We start from the raw sequence: 25969 nt of genomic DNA, 5'->3' as shown, positions 1-25969 counted from the left end.
CTAATAAAATCTCAGGATGATTTTCTTCTCCTCCTCTCCCTTATCCCCAATAAAAAATGGGCAGAGGTGATGAAATACAGGCATGAAAGGAGGAATATTATGTCAGAAATGGCCAAAGGACTCATTTGTAATGCTTAACGAAGGACCTAAATTTAAGAATACCTTGAGTGACCAAGAATGCATTAATTGACAAAGTGCTTTTTTAAAAATCTATAAAGTGAAGAAAAATAGATATGATAAAATTTTTATTTTCAAATAAAATTATTTAAAAATTGTGTCAATATTCTGTTTCTTGTATTTTGTAGCTAAAAGAGAAAATTATATATATATATATATATATATATATATATATATTGTGTGTGTGTGTGTGTTTGAGGGGGAGGTTGAGTAAGAAGGAAAGTAACATTAATAACAAAAGATCTATAATATATATTTGTTTTAAGTGACTACATTTTGAAAGATTACTTATTTTAAATTTTAGGTAATAAATACAAAAATTATAATATACATAAATTTGAAAGAAAATAAACCCAAACTTTCCTATCTACTTTCTGAAAACTGAAAATCAACTAGATTGTTTTTTTCTATTATTCCCCTTTTTCCAATACACATAGTTTAAATGTTTAATTTGCATGTCATCTATGCAAACAGATTGCCATTATGCACAACATCTCCCATGAGTGAATCAGAATGAAAATTTCTCAAAATTAAATTACTAAAGTAATCAACTTGGGAATTTAGGTTAGATGGGATAAGCATATCCCTCTCCTATATATGTATATGTATGTGTGTTGTGTGTATATGCGTATGCACATATACATTTATATAAACATGTATGTGATAAAGGATTGCCTCAGCCTGTATCTGTATATGTTAAACAAATAAGTTAATGGACATGGGACATAACCAGTTTATATAAATTATCATGATTGGTCTGCTCAAACTATCTTAATGACCACTAGTCAATCATTCAGTCTGACCCAAGTAACACTATATCCTTGTCACTGAAATGCCACTATTTGCATTCACAATTCCATCATAGATGAAAATTTAACTTAAAATCAAATTCTCTGAAGCCCTCACTAAATTTTTGCATTGCCATGTCTATGCATCTAAAATGTTTATTATTACTAGTTTATTTTGTCTGAGATCTAGGTTGGGGCTCAAATTTTGGATAAATAACTCGTGCATTAAAGAAAGGTGTGGTTAAGTAGCTTCAGGATTTAGAATTCTCAAAAACAGAATAAAATTAGGTTAATCATGCTAGCCTATCATGCCTGTGGCACTTCTCCTCATCCACCCAACCACTATGGCCACTTCTGCTTTTACAGTTACTCTAAGGTTGCAAAAGCATAATGATACCAGGCTTGGTGTGGTATTTGGGTTGGGAGGGCCTGTGGTGCAGAAGACAAAAATTAGATGAAAAGTCACAAGAGAACAGATAGATAGTAATGAATGAAAACAGGTTCAATATTACTTTCCTCTAGAATTGACAACCATTTTATAATTATAATGCTAACTATATCAAATGGTAAGTGTGATAAGCTTTGCTCTTATCAGGCTGCCAAAATAATGCATCTAGTAAATTATTTTAGGGAGGACTAGGGTGAAAAAAGTAACCCACAATAGTCAAACTATTCATTTCTCTGAGATTGCTAGAATTCTGTCCAGGAATATAAGAAAGCTAGTAGCCTTATCCAGACAACCCAAATAAATTTGCCTGCTTTTTACTGCTACTTGAAATGAGTTTTACAATAACTTAATAGGATTGAAATTGTCTTTTGAATAACTTAAAAGGATTGTTATCTCTAAAGCTGTACTTCATGTTAGTGAATTGATTATTGTTTATGACAAAACAATAAAAGCCTTGTACTGAAGATATGACAAGGTGATGATGTCTGTGTCACATGATAATACATCCTAGTGAAGGACCATAAGACAAAAAGCATGGAAGATGGTCATTTTTATGGAGAAAAAAATGCTCCCACTCTAATTTTAGTGCTTTGGGACAAAGCCTGTTTGTTCATTGCTAGTTGTGTCTATTTCATAAAATATATTAGAAAGACTATTGTAGGTGTCAGAAGACCCGAGTTCAAATCTGGATGTGTTACTTTCAATAAGTCATATAATCTCTCTGAACCTCATTTTTTTTCTCTGTAAAATAGAGAAAGTTGTACTACTTACCTCAGAGATGCCATGAAAATTAGATGAGGTAATATATGTTAAGGTTGTCATAACCACATAGCATTATGTGAATATAAACTATTAAAATAAATGATGGGAAGTTCTACATCAATTAATGTTAAGAAAGTTGACTAAGTTATAAAATGTCAAGAAAATGTGAATATTTATAGGTTAAAATAGAACTTTGTTCAATCAAGACACAATAAAACGAACCATTAAAAAGCTGAACAGTAAAACAGAAAGTAAATTAAAAAAAAAAACCCTTATCATCACTGACCACAAAATTTCAACAATCTGGATTTATCTTGGCAGGGAAGTTTGAAAATAATAATAATAATAAAACACTGGTAATTCTCAGGATCTCTTTAACATGATTATTTTTTTTAATTGACCAGAGTACAAAGTCTCCTTGATCTTGAACTGTTTGTATGCTGGAGTAATCAACGAACTTTAGTCTTAACTGGAGATTCTGGCTCAAAGACATCATCTTCAACAGCTTCTTCAATGGGCTTCATTTTTTCAGAGCCTCTCATGTACGGGGAAGGCACACCTGTCAACATTTCACAAAGAAAATCAATTAATAGATCTTAATAGCCAATCTCAAATTGTAGAATCTTCCAAATAGAAGTCTAAAGCAATGGCTCAGCTTAATATATTGTTAATCACTTACTATGTTCTGTGTGGTGCAGCAGGGATGCAAAGGCAAAACAAAAACTAATACCCACTCTGAAAGGACAGCAATTATGCTCAGTTTTTAATGAAACAGAGATATGGAGAAGGGAAACTTGCCCTAAGTCTGATATTACTTTGTCACATAACAAAAAAAAAAAAAAAAAAAAAAAAAAAAAAAGAATTCAGAATGGGGAATAGTTGTATTCATGTATTTGGAGGAACATTCTTGTATTGATTCTGCTTAATGTGCTTGTATAATATGAGCCTTCTTGAATACTCAGTCTGGCTAGATTGTAGTAGTTGGGTATTCAGGATATTTGTTGAAAAACTGAAATACAGCATATAGAACCCAAAGAACTGATATGAAAGAGTGTTTTCTAAAAGTAATAACAGACATGGGATTTTCTAATAATACATAAACTCCAATTCTATGCTTTTTGTTTATCATGATTAGACAAAATAAGAACAAATACATTGACTCATGGAGTATTTAAAGGTCTCTGAATAAATGAATGTATTTCACAAGTAATTGTGAAAGCTTATCAGTAGGTGATTATGGTAGGATTAATATCTAGCAGGGTTCTGCTCCTGCCATATAAATCAGGGTAATTCTTATCTAAAAGTTAAGGAAGCTATCCTCCAAGACTTTATTGGCCTGGGGGCTAAGGCTCAAGGCTCAGGACTATTAACTGTGTGACCTAGCTTCTGTATTGATATGTTTCTAGATCATGTAAAATCATAAATAGATTCACCTATCTGGAGTCAAGGTCCTTCAGACTTGGCTGATGTCCCACTACCCTATATTATATCCTGAACTTCTGACATTCTCATAAGGAAGTGAGTTCTCCCCCCTCCCCCACTTTGTCTTTTCTACACATTACCTAAATTGGATATCTTACTTTTTGGACCACTTGGCCTTACTGTTTACCCTGCTGCAGCACCTAACCACCACAGGCCATTTTTATACACATTGCAGCCTTAACTTTCCTATGTGTTTTATCTCTCCCTATTAGAATGTGAAGTTCTAAAAAGGGGGGACTTTTTAATTTGTCTTCTAAGCAATTAGCGTAGTAATTTTACATAATACTCATTCATCAATCAGATGTTTATCTAGTATTTACTATTTACAAGGTTCTAGATTAAGTACTTGGGATACAATACAAAATCAAGCAGTCTGGCTCTGAAAAGATTTTTACATGATTATGGCTAAGTCAAAACAAAAGAAATACAAAGTTATTTCAGAGGAAAAACTGGGGGGGGGGAGATGTCTAAGTGAAAAAAAATTAGAAAATAGAGAAAAAAAGAAATCAGAAAAAAGCTTTATGGATTAAAAAAAGGAAAATAAAAATTAGAGAAAATCAGAGATATCAAAAAAAAAAAAAAAAAAAAAAAAAAAAAGCTTTATAAGTGAAGTTGTACTTGACCTGAATCTTGGAGTGAGCTAGCATTTCCAAGAGAAGAAAGTAAAGATGGAGAACATTTCCAGGTATGGAGAAAATAGTCTTAGATGCAGATGATTAACTTCACCTGAGTTAAAATCTAACCTCAGACCCTAACTAGTTGTGCAACTATGAACAAGTCAGTTAATCTCTGTCCACATCACTTTCCTCTTCTATAGAATGGGAATCTTATATACTAACACCTATTTTTCAGGGTTCAGATGAGATAATAACTATAAAGCATTTAGCATAGTGCTTGACATATAGTAAGTACTATATACTTATTGCTTTATTATTATTAGTTTTTATTCTCATTTTAGCCAAAGGGAGAAAATTATTTGAAGTCACTGTGGATTGGTTTGACAGCTCTTATTCCAGTGCTAATTTGGCCTTGTGTCACAGCACCATTACACTATGTAAACCTTTCCTGTTGTTAGAATCCCAGAACAGTCTTAAGTGCATGGACTGATATTCAAAGGGAGTGAAAATAGGAGTGGCTACCTATTTCTCTGTTTGTAGCAGTCACTGTCAGGAGACTGAATTATCATCAGACTTGGTGTTTTCTAACTTGATAAGGGATCTGAATTCTTTCTGGGAAAGATTTAGGTTTCATCATAAAATAATAATGAATATTTCTTTCTCTAAGTAAATCAAAAAACCAATTAAGAGTTTGAGTAAAGTGAGAGAATAGAATAAGGAAATTATTTTATATAATCCCAAGGTGGATGATGATAAATCCCTTTTTATGTTTCCTACTAACTTTTATAACTCATCAGGACTTTGCCCAGAAAGTGCAAACTAACTTTTTAAAGGGGATTTTATTGTACTTTATTTATTTTTTCATAATAGCTTTTTATTTTTCAAAATACATGCAAAGATCATTTTCAATATGCTTGCAAAATCTTGCATTCCATATTTTTTCTCCCCCACTCTTCTTCCTTGACCCTCCCCTAGACATCAAATAATCTAAGTTAAACATGTGCAATTTTTCTAAACATATTTCCACATTTATCATGTTGCACAAGAAAAATCAGATCAAAAAGGGAAAAAAAAGAGAAAAAACAAGCAAGCAAAAAATAACAATAATAACAAAAGGTAACAATACTATGTGATGATCCACATTCAGTCCCCATAGTCCTCTCTCTGGATGCAGATGGCTCTTTCCATCACAAATCTATTGGGAATGGCCTGAATCACCTAATTTTTGAAAAGAACCAAGTCCATCACAGTTGATTATCACATAATCTAATTGTTACTGTCCCAATGTTCTCTTGGTTCTACTCACTTAACTTAGTATCAGTTCATGTAAGTCTCTACAAGCCTCTCTGAAATCATTCTGATGATCATTTCTTATAGATCAATAATATTCTATTATATTCATATACCATAACTTATTCAGCCATTCCCCAACTAATAGGCATCCACTCAATGTAAATTAATTTTGTTGGCTAGTGGTGCAATAAAGCTTATTTTTGATGAGATGTTCATTCATATCACTCCTTTGGCTCTTGGAGGATGAGTCACTATGAAGCTGAGCACCTCATATGTAAACATACAAACAACTTATTTACCTTCAGCGAATTTCTTATACTCAAAATTTTTTCTAAGAGACATAAACCCTTGCCTAACTTCTTAAATTGAGCATATTGAATATAATTTAACTTATTTTCATGGTTCAGAACTAACATTCTTAATACCAACTATTGTACTATACCATAAGATCCATAAGCTCTCTAGGGTTGTTAAAGAGAATAGGACTACCTATCTCTACATTAAATGGTCCCAAGGATCTATGATTTTGAGTCAGATTCAGATTTCTAGTTTTTGTTGCTCTACCTTTACCGTCCTATGGCATTTTCTGTTTCTGTCAACCAGAATCACAGCTGTTTCTCTGAAGGACATCAGCAATCACCTTCTAATTTTCTATGGGAGCATCGAGGTGATGCAATGGATAGAAGACTGGGCCTTGAATCAGGAGAACCTGAGTTTGAATATGGCCTCAGACTTTTCTAGTTGATTCTGAAAAAGTCACTTAGCCCTCATCTGTAAAATGAGTTGGAGAAGAAAATGGCAAACCATTCCAGTATCTCTGCCAAGAATACCCCGAATAGGGTTACAAAGAGTCCAACCTGACTGAAAATGACCAAAAAAAAGTTTTCTATGGGTTGGAAATGCAGATGACTTGATGGAATTGTATTTAAAGACAAAGTAAATGGCTTCTGAGGAGTCTCAAAGGATTCATCTATAGAGAAGAGAAATAGTATTACTATTCAGATTTTGATAACTCTTTCAGTCTTATTTTCTTCTGCCTTTGAGATTTACTCTAGGTAGGTGAAATTGAAAAAAAAAATCTCACTTTCAATTAAATAGAGCATTACTCTATAAAGTTTGTCAAGGAACCTTTTTTCCTCAGGTAATATACTTAAAATACATATGATTTTGTAAACCACAGAATAAAATTTCTTGAGCCTTTATGCCCTAGAAACTTTGTCAACATTTTAAAAATTCCTTTGAAAATGTTATTATTTTGATTATGTTCAACCATCTGGTCGACCAATTAAGTAAGTAATTAAAAACTTCACAGACTTTTGAAACCTTATTTAGACTTATACAGTTCTTTAGATTTATTTATTCAAATTAATTGGGAAGGAGAAAGTGTTAGCACCTTCTGTAGAAATATTTCTTTTCTAAAATTTGCACTTTTGTTTTACTGATTTGTTTCTACGTTAATTGAAAGAGCTCAAACCTTTGGCCCTTGTTAAGTCATGTTGAGATAGTTTTATATTCTTGTTCTTGAAAGAATGTTCTTGGAAATAGCTCATAAGATCTGTGTGAATCCCTCAGAATGCAGGTGTAAAATATGAAGGGGAGTGAAGGAAGAAATAAAAGAGTAATATTCTTTTAAAATGGAGGTTACTTAGGCTGCATTTAAGGTTACTGATAAAAAAAGTCTGCCCTTTCAAAAAGGACCATTTACATACATTGTAGGGGAGAGGAATATTTGGATAGAGGTTTCATCTATTTGGTGTGAATACTTGAAACTACTGGAAACACTGGATTTTACATGCAATATTCATACTCCTACGTTGAATTCCCTGAAAATTCAGAATTGAAAATTGAAAATTGGTAATGCAATTGCAAGACAAACTACAAAAAGTAATGGAAAAATTGTACTATTGGAGTGAAGGATGCTTCCTTATGAGACATTTAATAACCCATCAGTGTGTTTGTCCAAAGTTAGGCCTGCATCTCAGAATACTGTAAAGGTATTTATTTAAAAAAATAAGAAAGAGTACAATGATCCTTAGCCGGGATAGGAGGAAACTAAGAGAATTATTTGAAGTCACCAAATTTTTACCAAACTGACGTTCAGGATGTGCTGAATCCAACTCTTGATAGCTTTCAGTTATTACATTTTCAGCGTGAGCAATTGCATGTCAGAAATCCTCAGTCTTGTATCAGAACTTTATTTCATTGTTTACATTAATAAAGTAATAGAGACAATATAAATAATGCAGATTAAACTATTCCCTCCCCCCGCCAGAGTTGATTGTTGGAGATTTACCAGCACAGCATTGCCTGTATTATAATAAGAATACTAAAATTCATTTATTTATTTAAGAAATATTCCTTAAGTATCTGTTTTTATCATTTATATATTTCACTATGCTATTATTGGTTTTTTAAAATTTTGTCATAGTATCAGGATCCCACCCTCAAATAATTCATTTTTAATGGTTCCTTTTCTTCTTAAATTAATTCAGCTCATTCAAGTCAACCAGAAAACATCTATTAAATATCAAATAGGTACAAAGTACGATGCTGGATGCTTGGGAAATAAAGAGAAAAAAATGCTTTAAGAAAGAATGCAACTGACACCTACACAAAACGCATTGTATTAAGGAATGATTACCTTTCTCCCTCTTTCCTTCTCTGTTAGTCTCATTTGTATCATCTGTAATCCCTGGGACATTGAATTAGATCAAGGTATTCTTAAACTTTTGGGGGGTCATGGACTCTTTTGGTGTAGCTTTTGGATTTATTCTCATAGGATGATGTTTTTAAATAATTGAAGAAATGCTTAAAGGTTAGTGAAAACAGAGGTGTAATTTTTTTTTTTCTGTCAGCTCTGGAATTTATTTATGGGACTCTGAGGAAATTTGTGGAGCCCAACTTAAGACTTCTGGAAATCATAGACATCCCTCCAAAAAGGGAAAGGACCTATTTGTACAAAAATATGTATAGTTAACTCTTTTTTGTAGTGGCTAAGGACTAGAAATAAAAGGGATTCCCATGAATTGGGAAGTGCTAAACAAACTGTCATATGTAATTGTAATGGAATATTATTGTAATGTAAGAAATGACAAACAGAATGATTTTAGAAAAACCTGGAAAGACTTACATGAACTGATACATAGCGAAGTGAATAGAACCAGGAGAATATTGTACATGGTAACAGCAGTATTGTATGATGAAGAATTGTAAATGACTTAGCTTTTCCCAGAAATACAATGATCTAAGACAATCCCAAAGAAGTAATAAGGAAGCATACTATCCTCCTTCAGGGAAAGAACTAATATTGTTTGAACATAGGCTGAAGCACACTATTTTCCACTTTATTTCATTTTTTTTCCCTTTTATTTGCGTCTTCTTGTACAAAATGTCTTCTATGGAAATGCTTTACATAAATGTACATGTATAAGCAGAGATCCATTAGGGTCATTTGGGTTTCTAAGTCAAACCTCTATCAGCTTTCAGATCTCTTAACTATCAAACTCTTTCTACTCTTCCTTAAATTCTCATTTTATTTACTTTATTCACATATGTCTTACTTACCCAAAGGGATTATAAATCAAGACTCTTTTATTTCTTGATTGTCTCATTTGGTTATAATTTAAATTGTGTGAATTTTATTCTGGCATAATACCTAAGGCAGTCAGCAGTAATCTTTTCAGTTTGACTTGCTAGCTTAAGGGAATAGATGAGAAGAAAGAATACCTCATCAAGTATTAAATTAAATTTTAGTTCCCTACTTTGCCCCATCCAAAAAGGGAAGAATAAGCAGATGAAACTTAAAATAATTCTGGGAGAGGAACAAAGGGCCTATGTGGAAGGCTGTTGGGGTGGGGGAGGCAATCATTTGGGTACTGAAGAGGAAATAGAGATAGAGAAAAATTAATGATGGCAAAGGGTCACCAAATCAAATGTTCTGACTCAAAACTATCTTAGAATGGATGGTAGTAATGTCAATCCCTGCCTGGGAGTCTTATCTATCACCTGGATATTACTCCTTACTAGGATTGGTTAATAGACTAATTTCTTATTTTCCAAGAGAGTAGTTGGGTAAATTTCAATTCTAGATACATACCTAATATAGCTAGTGATAATTCATTAAGAATGTGATTTCAGGGACAGCTAGTAGAGGTGCAGTGTCACAGTCAGTGGGGAAACTTTGGGTGAGGGATAAGACCTTTCAGCCCAGAAGGAACTGCTAACAATGTCTAGTTCAGCTCCCCATCTCCCCTAAGAGCTCTCGACCTTCCTGAGAAGTCACAGGTGGTGACAACCTGTGTTGAGACTGAAGCAGAGTGATAGCAGGTGGAAGAGTGATACCAGATGGCAAACTACATAGAATAGCAAATTGTTTATGTGGTCCCACATGCTCAGTGTTGTTTTTGTTACATTATAAAAAGGGGAAAGCCCTTGAAATAAATGGACTCCATTTTTCCACCCTCCTCAGGAGTCCCGCCTCATCACTTCTCCATTAGGAAGGTATATTTAATCATACCGGTGTGGTGATTTTTTGAAGTACAAAGTTAAATTCTAGAAGGCAGTGTAATGTTTTGTCACCCCAGCTTGGGGGGCTCTAGAAAGCAGGACACAATAGCGCAGTAGATAGAGCACCAGCTCTGAAGTCAGGAGGACCTGAGTTCAAATCTATCCTCAGACACTTCACTTCCTAGGTGTGTGACCCTGGGCAAGTCACTTAACCCCACTTGCCTCGGGGGGGGGGGGAGAAGGGGGGATGTGATTTCATACCCAAGTGGCCTCTAGGTAGTAGAAAGAATAATAAATTTGGAGTCATAGGCTTTAGGTTGAAGTCTGAGCTCTGTTACTCACTACTGCATTACCTTAGGTGATTTAACTTCTCTGAGGCTTAATTTTTTCATTTGTAAAATGAAGGGGGTTAGATTAGATGACTATAACATTCCTTTTGGTTTAGTTCTATGATCATATGATTTCTAATTTCCCCTTTCTTCTTCCTTCTATGATTTCAAACCCTAAATATCCATCCTTTAGACATATCAAAAATTTTCCACAAGGGTAAGTTAATTGATGCTAATGTACAAATGGCTTCATAATTATTAATAATTCATAATTATTATTCTGGGAAATGTAAGTCTAAGTTTAGAAATTTAGGTGTTAAAAATAAGTGAGGTAGGAAGTCTTTTAAATATTATCACTAACAAACAGTTTTTGGACCTCAGATGTGCAAAGCACTGAGAAGGAAGGAAAACTTTCTCATTATACCATGTACATGGACATAAGCTAATTCAGTTTTAAAAAGTATATTTCTTTAGGAGAAGAGATTACACATAAAATGAAGAGGTAAAATAAACGCAGGAGTGATAATCATGAAATAGATTTAGAAGAGCAATAAGGGTTACCAAAGAAAGGAATCTGGAAAAATCTATTAAAGGAATATGCCATGAGGCCCAAGTGTGCCATTGACTGATAGATTAAATCCTTAGAAAAGTGTAGCAGACTAACCAGATCAAGTGTCTATCAACTGGAAATGAGAATTGCACAGTCATATAGCCAGTGATGCAATTATTAGAGTATGCAAAAGTATAGAATTTGTGAGCTTCATATATTGAATTTTAGGAATAAATAACTTCTATAGAATTAATAGGCTAAGGAGACAGTTTTAGGAGTGAAGAGAAATTTTAGGAATTTTATGGCAATAGTGGTAGCAATCAAAAATACTTTCCAGAGAAAAATTTTTTTAAAATTACATCTAGAACTCTTTGCCAAAGATATGAGCCTGACAGTAACTATGCCTCGGAAACACTTTAAATGTCTGATTGCTTCTGAATCTGTTATTCACTTCCTTAGAGACTAAAAAAGATCCTGACTGAAAAATGGTAATGGTAGTGTGGGGGAAAAAACATAGACATATAGAAAGATCAAGGAACTGTGCCTCAATTTCCCATTTGCAAAAAAGAGAGAACTGAATTGGGATCTCTATAGTTACTTTCAGCTCTAAGGTTCTATAACTTCACTGTTTCTTAATCTTTAACTTTCCATTCTAAAAAAATTTTAAACCTTCTGATTAACACTGTAATTTATGGAGTTCTGCTAATCCTAAATTAGACCATTTCACTATTATTCAAAAATAAGTAAAAAGCTACAGTTATTTTCTTAATTATTTTAAGCAAAAGTACTTTGATTAGAAGCAATTTTGACAAACACTTTTATACTCTGTGAATTAAGATCATTTACTGTACACATGGTATACTAGAGAATGAATAATTATCTATCAATAGTACAAAATATAGTACATATGGTGTGCCACAGTTTCCTTTTATTGTCCTGCCTCAGTTTCCCTAAATAGTCCTGCTTCAGTTTCACTGAACTGTTTCGTCTCAGCTCTTTGAATTGTTCTGCCTCAATCCTCCTGGTTGCAATGCCCCTTCCTGACTATTAGGACTGAGATAATTAGGGCTGTAGAGATCTGGCATTCCAAAAGATAAAACTCCAGATGTCCTATCTCAGATATCTAATTGGTATCCTCAATCTCTAGGTTCTAGACTTTCTGTCTCTAATTACTCCCGGTTTATCAGAATTTATGGTCCTCTTCCAAACCTGTCAGAACCAGATTGATGATCCCTTCTTGGAAATTCCCACTCTCAGTGTTCAGAGTCCACCCCTTGCTTTTGTCTCCCCTGATTGCTAGAGAGCTATATATGTAACTCATTGGAATCTCACATTCGGGGCTGATGCCATTTACCAATGCTTGGACTCCATCCCCTGCCTTTGTCTACCCTTATCTCTTAGAGCCACATATATAAAAACCATTGGAATCTCACATCCCATGCTGCTGCTGCTGCTGCTGGTGAATGCTTTGAGACTTCAGCCCTGGGATCCTTTGGTCCCACAAAATCTCTCCCTTTTAGAAATCCAAATAAAATATTAAAAAAACTCTCTAATCTCTATCTTGCCTCAGTTTCTCCAGCATTACATATATCCTGAAAGGATTTACAATTATTGTATGGATTATAATGGAGTAAAAAAATCCACATAATTTGGATTTAAATTTTCATTTTCTTTTTTGGAAACATATAGCATTAAGGCTTCTTTTTGTATTCTGAAATATTAAGATATAATATTAAAATAGTGTGTCCTAGTCTAAAGTCTTTAGTATCACTTGAACAAAAACCTTACTTATACTTCTTCAAAATGTCAAAATTCTTTGTTTCATCCTTATCAAAGACTTAATCAGTTTTTTGTAATAGAAGATGATCAAGTTCAAGGAAGGATCTCTTAGAAAACTTGTCTGTGATGCCTAAACTAGAAGAAATTTCTTTAACTCAGTAAAGAGAAATGTCTCTTGAATTCACCTTTGAATTGAAGTAGAAATCTTTTGAGGAAATTTTATAGGGATCATTCTTTTGTTAACCAAGGCAAGTAGTTTTGTCTTGGACTAAAATCAAAGGAGGTAATCGATTTGTTTCACAGTGGACTTGACTGGTTTTTCCAATGTAGCCAGACCTGTCTCCAAGTGTACAATTTCCTTTATGGACATTTCTATCATTTTATTTTGTTTTGTTTGTTTTAAACCAAACTTCCAAAATAAAGTATAATTTTGCTTTAATTTTTCTGTGGAATTTAACTTTGTACTTCCAAAACACTATAAATTGCAAATCTCTAACTTGAGGCATCAAGAAACTGCTCTTTGGCATTTCAGCATAACAATATTTTATTTGTAATTAATGAATTTGTTTCTGTCAGATTTATGTTAGAGTTCTAACTTATTCCACATTTCTAGTGACCAGGTAATATAGGATAAGCTCGTTAAGCAAACACCGACCTCCTGCCCCCCTTCAATAGTTCTTCAATTCTTCAATGATCTGTAATGTCAATAGTGCCAAAAACAAACAAACAAACAAACCCTCTACCAAGTCGATTTAAAGCCACTCTTTCAATTTCCTTAAAACTCAAGTTTAGGTAGTCTCTAAGTGTCTCTAAAAAACTCCACCTCCTCAATCCTCCTCCCCCAACTCTTCATGCATACAACTGATAAGCCTTTTCAAATATGTGTCTCTAGAAAAGAGGCAGATAATTGATTGTCAAACCCATGTCTGAATTTTTCCTAGTTTGGAAAGAACCTATCAGGCCTTGGGCTCTGCTGGCATAGCTTCTAAACTATCAAGGTCATTTCTTCATGTGAGAAGGTATCAGAATAGAATTATCAAAAGCATACAAATTATTCCATCTAACATTAGAAAACAATAATTTGAAATGGCAGTAATTCCACTGTAGAATTGTATTTAAATAGGATTTTTTTTATAAGTATATTTCTAAACCTTGAAGCTATGTTATTGTAAATAATTCTTTTGCAGTAAACAAGTAATTATAGATCCCTTTGCCTTTAATAGAACCTAGATAAATGTGAGCTGAACACAATTACATAACTATGTACATTTCCAACATACAGTGCCTGGGGACTGAATTGATTATCTTTTCTATCTGTGACAGTCAAAGGTCAATCATTGTGCCTATTGTTGAAAATTTAATATACTTTGATGTCCCCTGACAAATTCAACTTTTTTTTTAATAGCCTTTTATTTACAGGTTATATGTATGGGTAACTTTACAGCATTAACAATTGCCAAACTTCTTGTTCCAATTTTTCACCTCTTACTCCCCCACCCCCTCAGATGGCAGGATGACCAGTAGATGTTAAATATATTAAAATATAAATTAGATACACAATAAGTATACATGACCAAACTGTTATTTTGAGTTATCAGACTCTGAAATATTGCACAATTAGCTTGTGAAGGAAATAAAAAATGCAGGTGGGCAAAAATATAGGGATTGGGAATTCAATGTAATGGTTTTTAGTCATCTCCCAGAGTTCTTTCTCTGGGCCTGACAAATTCAACTTAAAGAAAAATAATTTTAGCACTATTGGTCCAACACTTAAGTTTTATAGGTCTAGTTCTCTAAATAGATTCTGGTTAATAATAAAACTCCTAGAACTCATACTAACTTCATAGGGAGAAATCTTGTGTTAGTGCAATAAAGAAATCAGCAGTTTACTGTGGGTGATGATATTGAATAGGATAGTTGGGGGAGGGAAATTAACATCACGAGGTTTAGATCGAGAAGAGAACTAGAGCATATGGCCCAGAATCAGGGTACAACTTTAGTGACATTTCACCTGTTTATTGTTTGTATCAAATCAAATGTTTACAAAGAATTTGCCAACCTTGAAATACAGGTGAAATAGATGTTATCCCATTTATATGTGAGAATACTGAGACAAAAAAATGAAGCTCTTCCCCTCCCCAGAGTTACATACCTAGGAAGTATTTAAGACAAAATTCGAACACATACACACACATACATACACACAAACACTTCTATCTATTTATATATAAAACTGTCACTAAAGTTTTACCCCGATTCCTCCTGATGGGATAAAAATAATCCTAGGTTAGAGATTTTAGGATCATAAAATGATAAAAGTATCATAATAACCTTCTTCTACAGACATAGAAACTGAAGCTGAGAAGTTCTTTTACATGCCCAAGATCATACAAGCAGATTTGAATGCAAACTTTCTGGCTCAAGAATCCTGACTCCAAGCTCAGTCCTCTAGCCACTGCACCACCTAACTGCCCTCAAATGGCTAAATGGCAATTCAAACTATTTGGATTGGATTGGATTTAAGCTGAAAAAGCTACAAAGCTACAAAGGATAATATTTGAATTAAATGATTCTCAAAGCAACAACTATCTTCTTCCCTTTAATCCTTGGATATTCCTGAAACAGTATAAATATCTAGGCACAAAGTATTCTTAAAGAAAGAGGAAAAGTGTCCAAGAGTCTTGGCCTTAGAAATTTGGGTTACTATGTGTATTATTTTTAATTACCTATGCATGCAAAATGTCCTTCCCTTTGTTTTTCTTTGCTTTTTTGTCAAACAAAATAAAACCAAAAAAACAAAAACAAAAACAAAAACAATTCAGTGAAAAAAGTTAACATTTGAATTCTAAAAAAAACTGACATTTGTTTTATTTGCTTGAGAGCATATTGTAGTAAATAAAGTGCTAACTTTAGAGCCAGGAAAACTTGAGTTCGAGTCTTGATTTTAGCAGATATTTGTTCTGTGATTGTGGTTAAGTCACTTAACCTCTCAGTTCTTTAGGCAATGCCTAGGGCTCTAAATTGCAGAGAAGGAGCCAATTTGAATTGGCAAAGAGAGTTTTCTTTTCTCATCATACTCATGATATCACAAGTCTAGCTCCTATTCCTATTTAATTGCCTATAATTACTGGGAAGTAGGGAAAGGTATTAGGAGAGGAGGGTAGAAGGCTTCCTCCAAAGACTAGCTCTTACTAATACAAGGAAAAACTAATGAATAAGAAATTAATTTTTGTTTAACTCTTGCCTCCCCTCAAATGAAAGAAAGAAAAGAAGAAAGGAAGAAAGGAAGGAAGGAAGAAAGGAAGGAAGGAAGGAAGGAAGGAAGGAAAGAAAGAAGAAAGGAAAGAAGGAAAGAAGGAAGGAAGGAAGAATAATAGTTTTTTTTAAATTTTTTATTCTTTATTCTTACATTTTTTATTCTTCCAAAGTTTGTAAAATTCAGTTCACATTGAATGCATTCAAAAGAAGAACCAATTTTTGAACCCAGGAACCACTCCAGAACTTAAGGCCTGTAGTTTGTTTCAAATCAAAACCACTATTCCATCAGTTTAGTCTTAGTTCAGTCTGAAAAAGTTCTATTTGTTGATTCATGCTATCTACTGGGAGTCTCCAGAAGCCAGAAGATTGAGAAAGTAATACTAATCTGGGGAATTTTTTCATTCTAGAAAGTTTCTCCAAAGGTTTCTTTAGGATTACTTGAATTTGGGGGAGAATAGGCTCAAAGGGAAATAAAATATAAACATAATATAAAACATTTAGTAACTGTCTTTCAGTTTAAAAAGAAAAAGGATTCTGGACTAGACCTTACCAGCTAGTACCATGGACAAGTCTTTTCACGGTGGGATGCTATATAACTTAGAGATCCTACCAACTTTTACAGGAATTCCTGGAGTTATTCTGCAAGTACTGGGAAATCAGGTACTGAGATACTATAGATGGGTTTTTGGATCTTGCTATAAGAGAATCAAACCACCAGTATTTTGCACAGTGGGGAAAATTAAAATCAGGCTAGCCATCTTTGGGAAGCATGACAGCAATGATTTTTTTTTTAAACACCATTTCCAAAGGTTTTCGTTTGCCAAAGAAAATACTTAAATTATTTAGTTTAGGATGGCATAACCTTTCTTTAGGCATAGATATTCAACTGTGATGAATTTCACAAAGAAGGAGCCATAAGAAGCTAATGCCCAAGGGAAAAAAAGCTTTCTCTAATTGTGTTTCCTTCCTTTAGTTTCAGGTTAATCATCAAGTAAGTTCTCATAAGCTGTCCTTGGTATGACAAATGTACCTGATGCTACAGTCTGCCCTATGCTGAATGATAATTCCTTTGAAAATATTTCATTCTTTTCCTGATGTATATTTAATTTAGAGTTTAGTAACAGAAAAGATTTCTTTCTACTTTTGTTATTGTTCAGTCATTTCAATTATGTCCAACTCTTCCTGATCCCATTTGGGATTTTCTTGGTAAAAATATTAAAGTGCCTTGTCATTTCCTTTTCTAGTTCATTTTAGAATAAGGAAATTGAGGCAAACAGGGTTAAGTGATTTACCCAGGGTCACACAGCTAGTAAGTGTCTGAGTCCAGATATGAACTTGGGTCTTCCTGATGCCTCTAGTGACCATCTCCTTCCTACTATGCAAGAATGTACAGTGTATTAATGGTCTTTAGTTATAATAAATAATTATAAAATAAATTCCCCATTTGCTATGTTTAAAAAAATATCTAAGGAAGTAAATAATGTTTCCCTTTAGCAATTTTGATGAATTACTATTTTTAATGCCCTTTGCTTTACTTTCAGTTGCAAAAAGCAAAATAAAAGCTTAAAATATTAATAAAGATTTGTTTTAAGGCTTCAAGATTAAAGCAGATCTATATGGTCCACAACTTTCACGTAAATAAAGATGTACTTCCAAATGACTTTAAGTTTATGTATTTGTAATGTTATAAATCACAGACCTATTGTGAAGTACTTACTTTTATTAACTTTGTTTTTATTATGCATTAGTGCCATTTGTATCTTAATTTATAACTTCACTTGACCATAAAAATAAACCACTTTTAAAATTTCATACTTAACTTGGGAACTGGTTACATTCTGAAATTTCCTTTTTAAGTACACTCAAAATGATTTCCCAAAGAAATAAAGTAATATGGATCAGCCCATTCACTAAAGTATTACACAAAACAAGTGGAAGCTCAATAGATTGGTCTGGAAGTACAAACTTCTTATACAAGTATTATGTATCAATGAATATTGACTTCAATGAAATTTTGAACAGGATTTAGGTGATCAGGCTTAACTGCATTTGGAAAACTTTACAATATACTCAGTAATCTCAAGCTATCTGTTATTAGAAAAAGCCACCTTTTATTCTGGATGTTCTCTCAATGATGCTGTAAGATTATAAATCATAGAATGCCACAACCTTGGAAGTATCAGAATTCCAAGTGATCCAGAGGGCAATTGAGGGATGCATAGTGGGTGTAAAGTAACAGTTTATTGTCATCCATGACTTCAATTTAAAAAGCAGCACAAAGGCATCATTAAAGACATCAATGGGATTTGGTGTAGTCAAAAGAGTACTGGTTCTGGAGTCTGTGGACTCTGATTCAAATTTTAATTCTTACTCTCTGTGTGACCTTGAGCAAATTACCTGATCATTCCTGGTTCCAGATTGCTCATCTGTTAAAAAGAAAGTGTTGGACAAGTTGTCCTCTATGGTCCTTTTCAGCTTAAATAGGAAACAGGCATGCAGTTAGAGAGAGTAATAGCAGTGGGACAGCCAAGGTTTGGCAATCGTATCCATGAAAATTAAAATAATCTGAAGAAGGCCACTCTGTCCTGCCTCTATTTCTCTATCTATAGAATGGAGCTAATCCCAGCTATTATTAATTATTTTATGTAGCAATTGTAAGGATCAAATGAAATGTACGTAAAGCATCTTGCAAACCTTAAGGAGCAATATTAGTGATTGGTTATTAGATTAGTTCTGAAGTGAAGGATTTATGGAAATTTTCACACAGGTTGAGAAGGTAGGGATGAGTTCAATTTCTTCCTCCTACAACATTGGCAAAGTGGATGACTCAGATCACACAGCTAATAGATATCTGATTTATAATTTGAAACATTTATTCCTGATTCCAAATCCAGGTTTTAATCTACTATACTACCTAACTGCCTCAAAAAAAAAAAAATCAATGCAATAAGGGGAAGGGGAAAGGAACAGTTAAAAAAGATTTGCTTTCTCTTACCCAATATGGCATGTTCTTGACTCAGAACAGCAGATCAAAACCTGCCACTTGAAACTGTTTTTGGGATAAGAGAAACAGGAGTGTTATGGTGAGGTGGTGTTAGGCAGCTTTAAAGGATGAAAAAGAAATAATAAAGAGTAGAACCTGTATGGGTAAGAAACTTCCTGCGGCCACTAGATATCCATTACTATGAGGCAACAGAATGTGGCTTAAAGGCAACTTTTAATGCCCAGAGCAGATTTCAACATTCTATTTGCCCTATCCTAAAACCACCCACTTCTAGTTGGTAAGGTTTTTTGAAACTGGAAATGATGTGAAAATTTTTGAAATAGGTTATCGATTTAGGTGGATTATTTCATTTTGAAATTGCTTCTGGTTTGCTGGAAATGCCCGTGTTAAAATCAGATGTGTGATTACTGTGCTCTGTCCTAGGGTAAATAGACATACCCTGAACCTTAAAGACATCTGTCTGAATTGTCAAGGCAGGCTAATTTGGTCAGCAAATCACAAGGTGATAGACTGAGAGCTGGAATGGACTCATCTAGCCCAATCTTTTCATTTTAAAGCTGGGGAAGCAGGAGGCTCAGAGAGGTCAAAGTGATTTGTTCATTGTCACAACAGGTAGTACATCATAAGACTGGGATTTGAACACAAGCCCTCTCACTCCCAAACTAATACCCTGTCTACAATCCCATAAAGAAAATGCAAGATTTTTTTAAATTATGAGAATCATATGCCTGCTCTTTGGTAGGGATATCTGAACACAATACAGGTAAAATCATGTCTTCTAAAATGTTGTACATAGGATGATGTAACATGGTTAATTTGTAACTCAGTTCTATCCCATGATATTAATGCTACAAATGATTCTACTTTATATTTTCTAAACCAAATTAATTTGTCTGATTGAGAACAGGTTTATGAAGCTATAGTGAATGTTCCTTTTTCTCTCCCCCATCCTGCAAATCTTATATAGACAGAGAACTGGGCTTGAAGTTGTTTTCTTAATACTGAAATGTCTGTGTACCATGTCTTTCTTGAGAATTGTATATATGCCCTGACAGTTTTTCCATTCAAAAATCCAGGACTGATAAGAAGGGAAACTAAGTATTAACTTGATAGGAATTGTACTTAGAAATATCCTTTGATGAGTTGGGATTTAAAGGATGGTTACAATGTTTTCCTTTTAATCTCTTTTTAGCTAACTGTACTACATTCATAGCAACAGAAAAAACACACACTCAAGTAATCATCACATGTATGTTTACCTTTTCTAAAAGGGAGATTATTTTAGCAGAAATAAAAAAGCAGAGCCTCCATAGGCACACACAGACCATGTGAGTGAGTAGCTGATGCACAGCCCCTCTGACAGAAGAAAAGCAAATACAGATAACTGGATGAAATGAAACCACCTTGGTGGACAAGGACCCTGTCTTGGCAATAACCACAATAAATAACAGCAACTATGAACCTTGAAGAGGGGGAGGGGCAATTTGTCTTGCCTCTCAGAAAGTAATTTTCTGATTTCTATTCCACAGGGCCCCAAAGAAAGACAATAAAGCCTGAAAAACTAAGGGGGAAAAAGCAACGTGCTTTCATAATAAAATCTTTAAAAGCTTAGGTTCAACTGACTGCTGAAGAGTATGCATCAAGATAAAAAAAAATCTACCTGAAGTTATTTAGCCCAGATGAACTAAAATGGAGGTCTGAAGCTTTCAAGAAAAATATAAAATATCTCTAGGTTGCCATGACAACACCATTGCTGTTCACCACTTGTCAGTGATGAGATTGCTTTGGCAATCTCTTTCTCTCTGATCATTAGAAAGGTGAGAGTTGAATACCTCCGAACTGTAGTAGCCCAGACTAAGAAGATGGGGTGTGTGTAACATAGCAACAATGATAATAATAACAATAATAATAGCTAAAATTATATAGTGATCTTAAGGTTTATAAATTGTTTTGCATATATCACTACACTTGATCCTCATCACTTATTTGTGAAATAAGATAATATTATTATCCTCATTGTACATATGAGGGAATAAAAACAGACAGAAGTAAAGAGACTTGCTCCAGATCACACAGCTATTAGATGTGTGAGACAGAATTTGAACTCAGGTGCTCCTGACTCCAAGCCTAAAGTTTATTTGAGGTTCAGCTGTAAATATAGCTCCAATACATTTAGAAAACTTTATTCTAAACCCTTCCCCAAATCCTTCAGAAGATCTACCTTTCTCTCAACAGTTTGTAGACACTACCACTGAATAAGAATTCACATTTATGTACTGTTTCTGTATTTTTTAATACACAACTTCATGAAATAATCACATCCCTAGTAGGAGTTAAAGCCATGAGTGGAAGCTAGGTCTTCTGATTCCAAGAGTAATGTTTTGTTTTGTTTTTTCATGATACCATGGCTGCCTTTAATTTGTATGGTTCCTTACCCAATGAAATGAGAAAAGAAATATAAAATTTAATTCACTTCAATACATACTAAATACCTATAACCATGTGTAGGTTGCCGGGAGATGCAAAGAAAAAAAAATGAAATATTCTTTGCCCTGAAGGACTTTGCATTTTACTGAAGAAATCCATCATGTACACAGATAAGTAAATAAAAAATAATTTGAGAAGGCAAAAAAAGATAATTAACAATAAAGGGGACCACATTAGTCTTCAAGAAGGAAGTAGCAGCTAAATTGAGCCTTAAGGGAAGATGAGAATTTTGAAAAGAGGAGAAGTAAATTCTAGAACTTGCCTGTTGTAAAATATGCATTTGGGAGAGAGAATATTTAATTCAGAGATGAACTAACTAATAGTTAAATTTGTTGGGATATTGGGAAGGTGTGAGTGGAGTAATGTGAAATAAAGTTGGAAATAAATTGGAGACAGATTTTGGTGACTTCTTAGTCTTTACTGAAGATGCTTCATTCCATTCTAAAGGCAATGGGAGTCACTGAAGTTTTTTGAGCTGGGGAGTGACACAAACATAAGTGTTCTTTAAAAGTTTTTAATAAGGTAAACCTGGAGAAAAGAGATTAGAAGTGGAATGTAAAGAGAAAGAATGACATAATTCTCAATGAGTTAAAAATCAGTGTTAGCATGAAGAACTGGCTAATGTTCATTCAAAGTGAACAAGCAAATCTGACTCTTTCAAGTGTCCATACTGGAACTTACCAAATCAACTGGGTAAAAAGAAAGAGATAAATGGTAAATACAGAGGGAGGACTTTAGCCCAAATTCTGGCTCTACAGCTGAAAACTTGGGCAAGTTGTATCACTTCTCAGGGCCTCTCTTTCCACATATATGAAGTTACAGTGTTGGGATAGATAACTAATTAGACCCCTTTCATCTCTAAATCTATAATTAGACTCAGGACAAACCCTTGGAGGAAGGCATTTATAATAGGGGCAGGAGCTATATGATATAATAAAGAATACTTGTTTTGTTATGTGAAGAACCAGAACATAGTAGGTTCACTGAGGAAAGAGAATAATCGAAAGGAATGAGTGGCAAACAGTGTCAAAAAGTCCATAGAAGTCAAGGAGGATAAGGATTAAAAAAAGAACCAGTAGAGAAAGGAAAAGATTGAAGATAGAAGGATACAAAGAACAGTTAATGAGAAAAATTTCTGGAGAAGAAAGAAGATGAGCTCAAGGATAAAAATAGAGGGTTGGCCTTGACAAAGAGAAAAGCCATTTTTTTCTTTCAGAGACTTGGAGCAAAGAGTATGACAGGTAGAAGTATAGAGGGATTTTGAAACAGAAAGTAGGAAAGATAAGTAAACTCTTGAAAGATATCCTAGGTTTTCTCAGTAAAGTAGACGACAGCCATTTCCTGACAGACTTTGGACTGCTGCTGTGAGGAGATTGATAAATCAATCAGAAAAATCCAAAAAGATTACTAAGTGGCACTGAGGGTCTAGTTGAGATTAAACAAAATGGTTTGTGGTAGACTCAGTCAGCAAATGGATTACTTCCAATAGTGGAATTGATGAGCATAGGAATAGGCCTATGCTTTAAGAATAAAATGCCCAATATAGTAAAACTGTTATATATAGTTTGAGACTGAAAACAGAGGAAAGTAAGTCCAAAATATTGGTGACACATATCCAAATGAATAGTTCTAAATTCTTTTAAATAAACATATGTAGCTTGGGTTAGGTGGGGTGGAAATTCAGAAATAAAAAAGATACTGTCTCCTTATAAAATATTTTCTATCAAAAGGGGCTAATGTGCTTTAACATATTCTAATGTAATTTTCATTTTATCTACCTACTTACTCTCTCCTTCACCCATGTAATTTTATAGTTCAGGAAACTAGAATACAGAAAGTTTAAGGGACCTACCCTTTCCTAGGTAATTCACTTAATTCAATTTGTTCAATCTCAAAAAAAATCTATTAACTATGTAAAAACAAGAGATCTAACATGATCTAGAAGTGATCATTTAAATCCATCTGAAAGAAAAAGAGCAAGAGAGTATGGCACAAATCAAGAGGAATTGAGTTTTGCTGAAATGGATGGTATATGCGAATCCTTTGAAATGAAGCTGAAAATGTAAATTGGAACCAAATTATACTTGCTCTTAAAATCTGACCAAGACCAAGTTTGAATTTATTTTTCTAGATGAGACTCATAGACTATTTGCCCACAGTCAGATTTATATTTTAGGAGGAATGGTTTGATTACTGAGTGAAGGATGGAGTGGATAAGGAGTGATTAGCAGCATAGAAAACAAAAAAAAAATTATTGTAATACAGTTGAAAAGTGATGAGAGGTTAAATAAAAATCATGGAATAAGAGTAGGGAAAAGGGACAGATATGACACTGTAGAGATAAAATTAACAGGATTTGACAATTATCTCAGAGTGAGGGTGTGGAGAAGAAAAAAGAATCTAAATTGATTTTGAAGTTTCAAGCCTGAGTAACTGGAGAATAGTGATGTCAATCACAGAAATGAGGAAGTTGGAAGAAGGGGTAGTTTTAGGGAAAATGAGTTTTTTTCAGATTTGGGAATCATCTCACCTACACAATGGTTATCTTTTGAGCCATGGTAATAATTTAGATCACCAAAGAAGGGAATACACAGAGAGGAAAAGGTCAAAGACAAACTATTGGGTGGATATTCATTTTTGTAAAGAGGAAGACAAAGAATCAGAAAAGAACACGAAGAAGTGGTCTAGCAGGAAAGAGGGGGAGAAGAGTAAGGGAGAGAGACCACAGAGAGAGGCAGAGACAAAGAGAAAGAAACAGAGAGATGACAGAGAGAGACAGCATTGGAAAGACACCCTATAAATTAGTCAATGTATGAACAAGTTGTATTTTATGATTGTGATGGAATACTACTGTGCTATAAGAAATTATTACTCAGCGATCTTAGACAAGCATGGAAAGATGCACATGAAATAATGAAAGCAAAACATGCAGAACCAAGAGAACACTATATAGGCTAAAAGCAAGATGGAAAGAAACATCAAAAAAAAAAAAAAAAAACAAAGTGGGGTTGGAGGGAGAAGAGAATACAAAAGGAAAGGGAATGAAAGGAGTTTAAAATGACAGATCAGGATGAGGTTTGATAGAATGAAGTACATTGGATATGGAAATTCTTGGAGCAAGCAGTTTCTATAGAATAGAATGGATGAAAGCTAGACTGCAAGAGGCTGAGGAATGAATAGGAATGGATGAAGGGGTGTTCTATTAAGTCAATCAATCAATGATATCACCTCACTTATTCTTAATATCTTTACAAGGTGAAAACACATATCAATGGACTTAATCAGAGGTGTGAACCGAGTGTGAAAAGTACTAGGCATCTACATTGAATCAATCAAAGGCATTTTAGTTAATTTCTTGGACTTGTAAGGAATTAGGTCCCTGTAGGACCTTGTATAAAACAATCTAGCTAATGTGAAGTCATCTCAAGCCAAGGCCTTACAAGGAAATTACTTTGAGTGGGGAAGGGAATTGCTTCATCCACCCCATCCCTGCTATTCTTTTGGCTAGAGGAGGATTTTGTGAGCTTTGAAAGGTTTAGAGAATTTTGAACTTCTCAAAAAGATTAACATCCCAAAATAGCTCATGGTATTGTTTTCATTGGGAGCCAAGGATAGACTGGTCATGATAAGGAAAGTCAGACTGAAGACTCTACAAGAAACCCTGCAGAAAAGATATACCATCACTAATTGTAGCATCTTCAGAACTCTACTGAAAGGACTTACAGGAGCTTTGAGATACATTTCACTATTTGATGAATTTGATTCTACTCATCCCTATGTTCTAGATGTGGAAGAACAAGTCATAGACTTCAGAAGAGGGAGAAGGAGGAAGGAGATATATTATACCAACTGTTATTACTATAAGCACCTCAGTAAAGAGTCCTTTTTAACAGCTAATTAAAATTAATTAACTAATAGGTAGCAACTAATATAATTACAGTTAAGAAGCATAGTGGTTAGGCGTAGCATTAGAAAGACATCCCATCAATTAGGAAATGGTTGAATAAGAAGAAATTTACATGATAATTCTGCTGTATATTTAAAAGGAATAGTAAGTTGTACATAGTAGATTTACAGTTTCATGTGTAATCATTTTTTGTTCTGTACTATGCTATGGAAATACTTGTTTTATTACATAAACTAATAAAAAAAAAAAGACATCCCATTACACCCAAACCCATAGGTTATTCTGGAACCCTGAAGGAAGACATAGCAGACATCTTCTACGAGCAGGATTTGGAAGGACATCTCAAGAGCATGAACTATAAATGAATGAAGACATAGACACAGTGATTGTATTCGGAGCCTTTTAAGAGTTTAGTCACCTGTCCATGAATGAACTACTCATATGACTGAAGTACAGTAGTTAATAGCCTTTTTCCATTCACATGAAACAGTGTTTACAAAATAAACATTTAATAAATAGTTCCTAGTATCACTGATTTTAAAACTGGTAGACATCTTGGAAGTCATCTAGTTTGATCTCCTC

General features: G+C 33.9%; 1 protein-coding gene across 1 annotated transcript in view; it reads right to left on the bottom strand.

The window, feature by feature from the left end:
* Positions 1-364: 364 nt before the first annotated feature.
* Positions 365-25969, bottom strand: part of BVES (blood vessel epicardial substance) — a 65823-nt gene continuing 40218 nt past the window's right edge. The window contains exon 9 of the mRNA XM_012549242.2: positions 365-2734. Coding sequence (XP_012404696.1) covers positions 2625-2734 — 110 coding nt within the window. The 3' untranslated portion in view covers positions 365-2624. The remainder of the gene's footprint in view (positions 2735-25969) is intronic.

Source organism: Sarcophilus harrisii, chromosome 4, assembly GCF_902635505.1.
Source record: "Sarcophilus harrisii chromosome 4, mSarHar1.11, whole genome shotgun sequence".
NCBI classification, from domain to species: Eukaryota; Metazoa; Chordata; class Mammalia; order Dasyuromorphia; family Dasyuridae; genus Sarcophilus; species Sarcophilus harrisii.
This window is presented reverse-complemented; position numbering and strand designations above follow the sequence as displayed.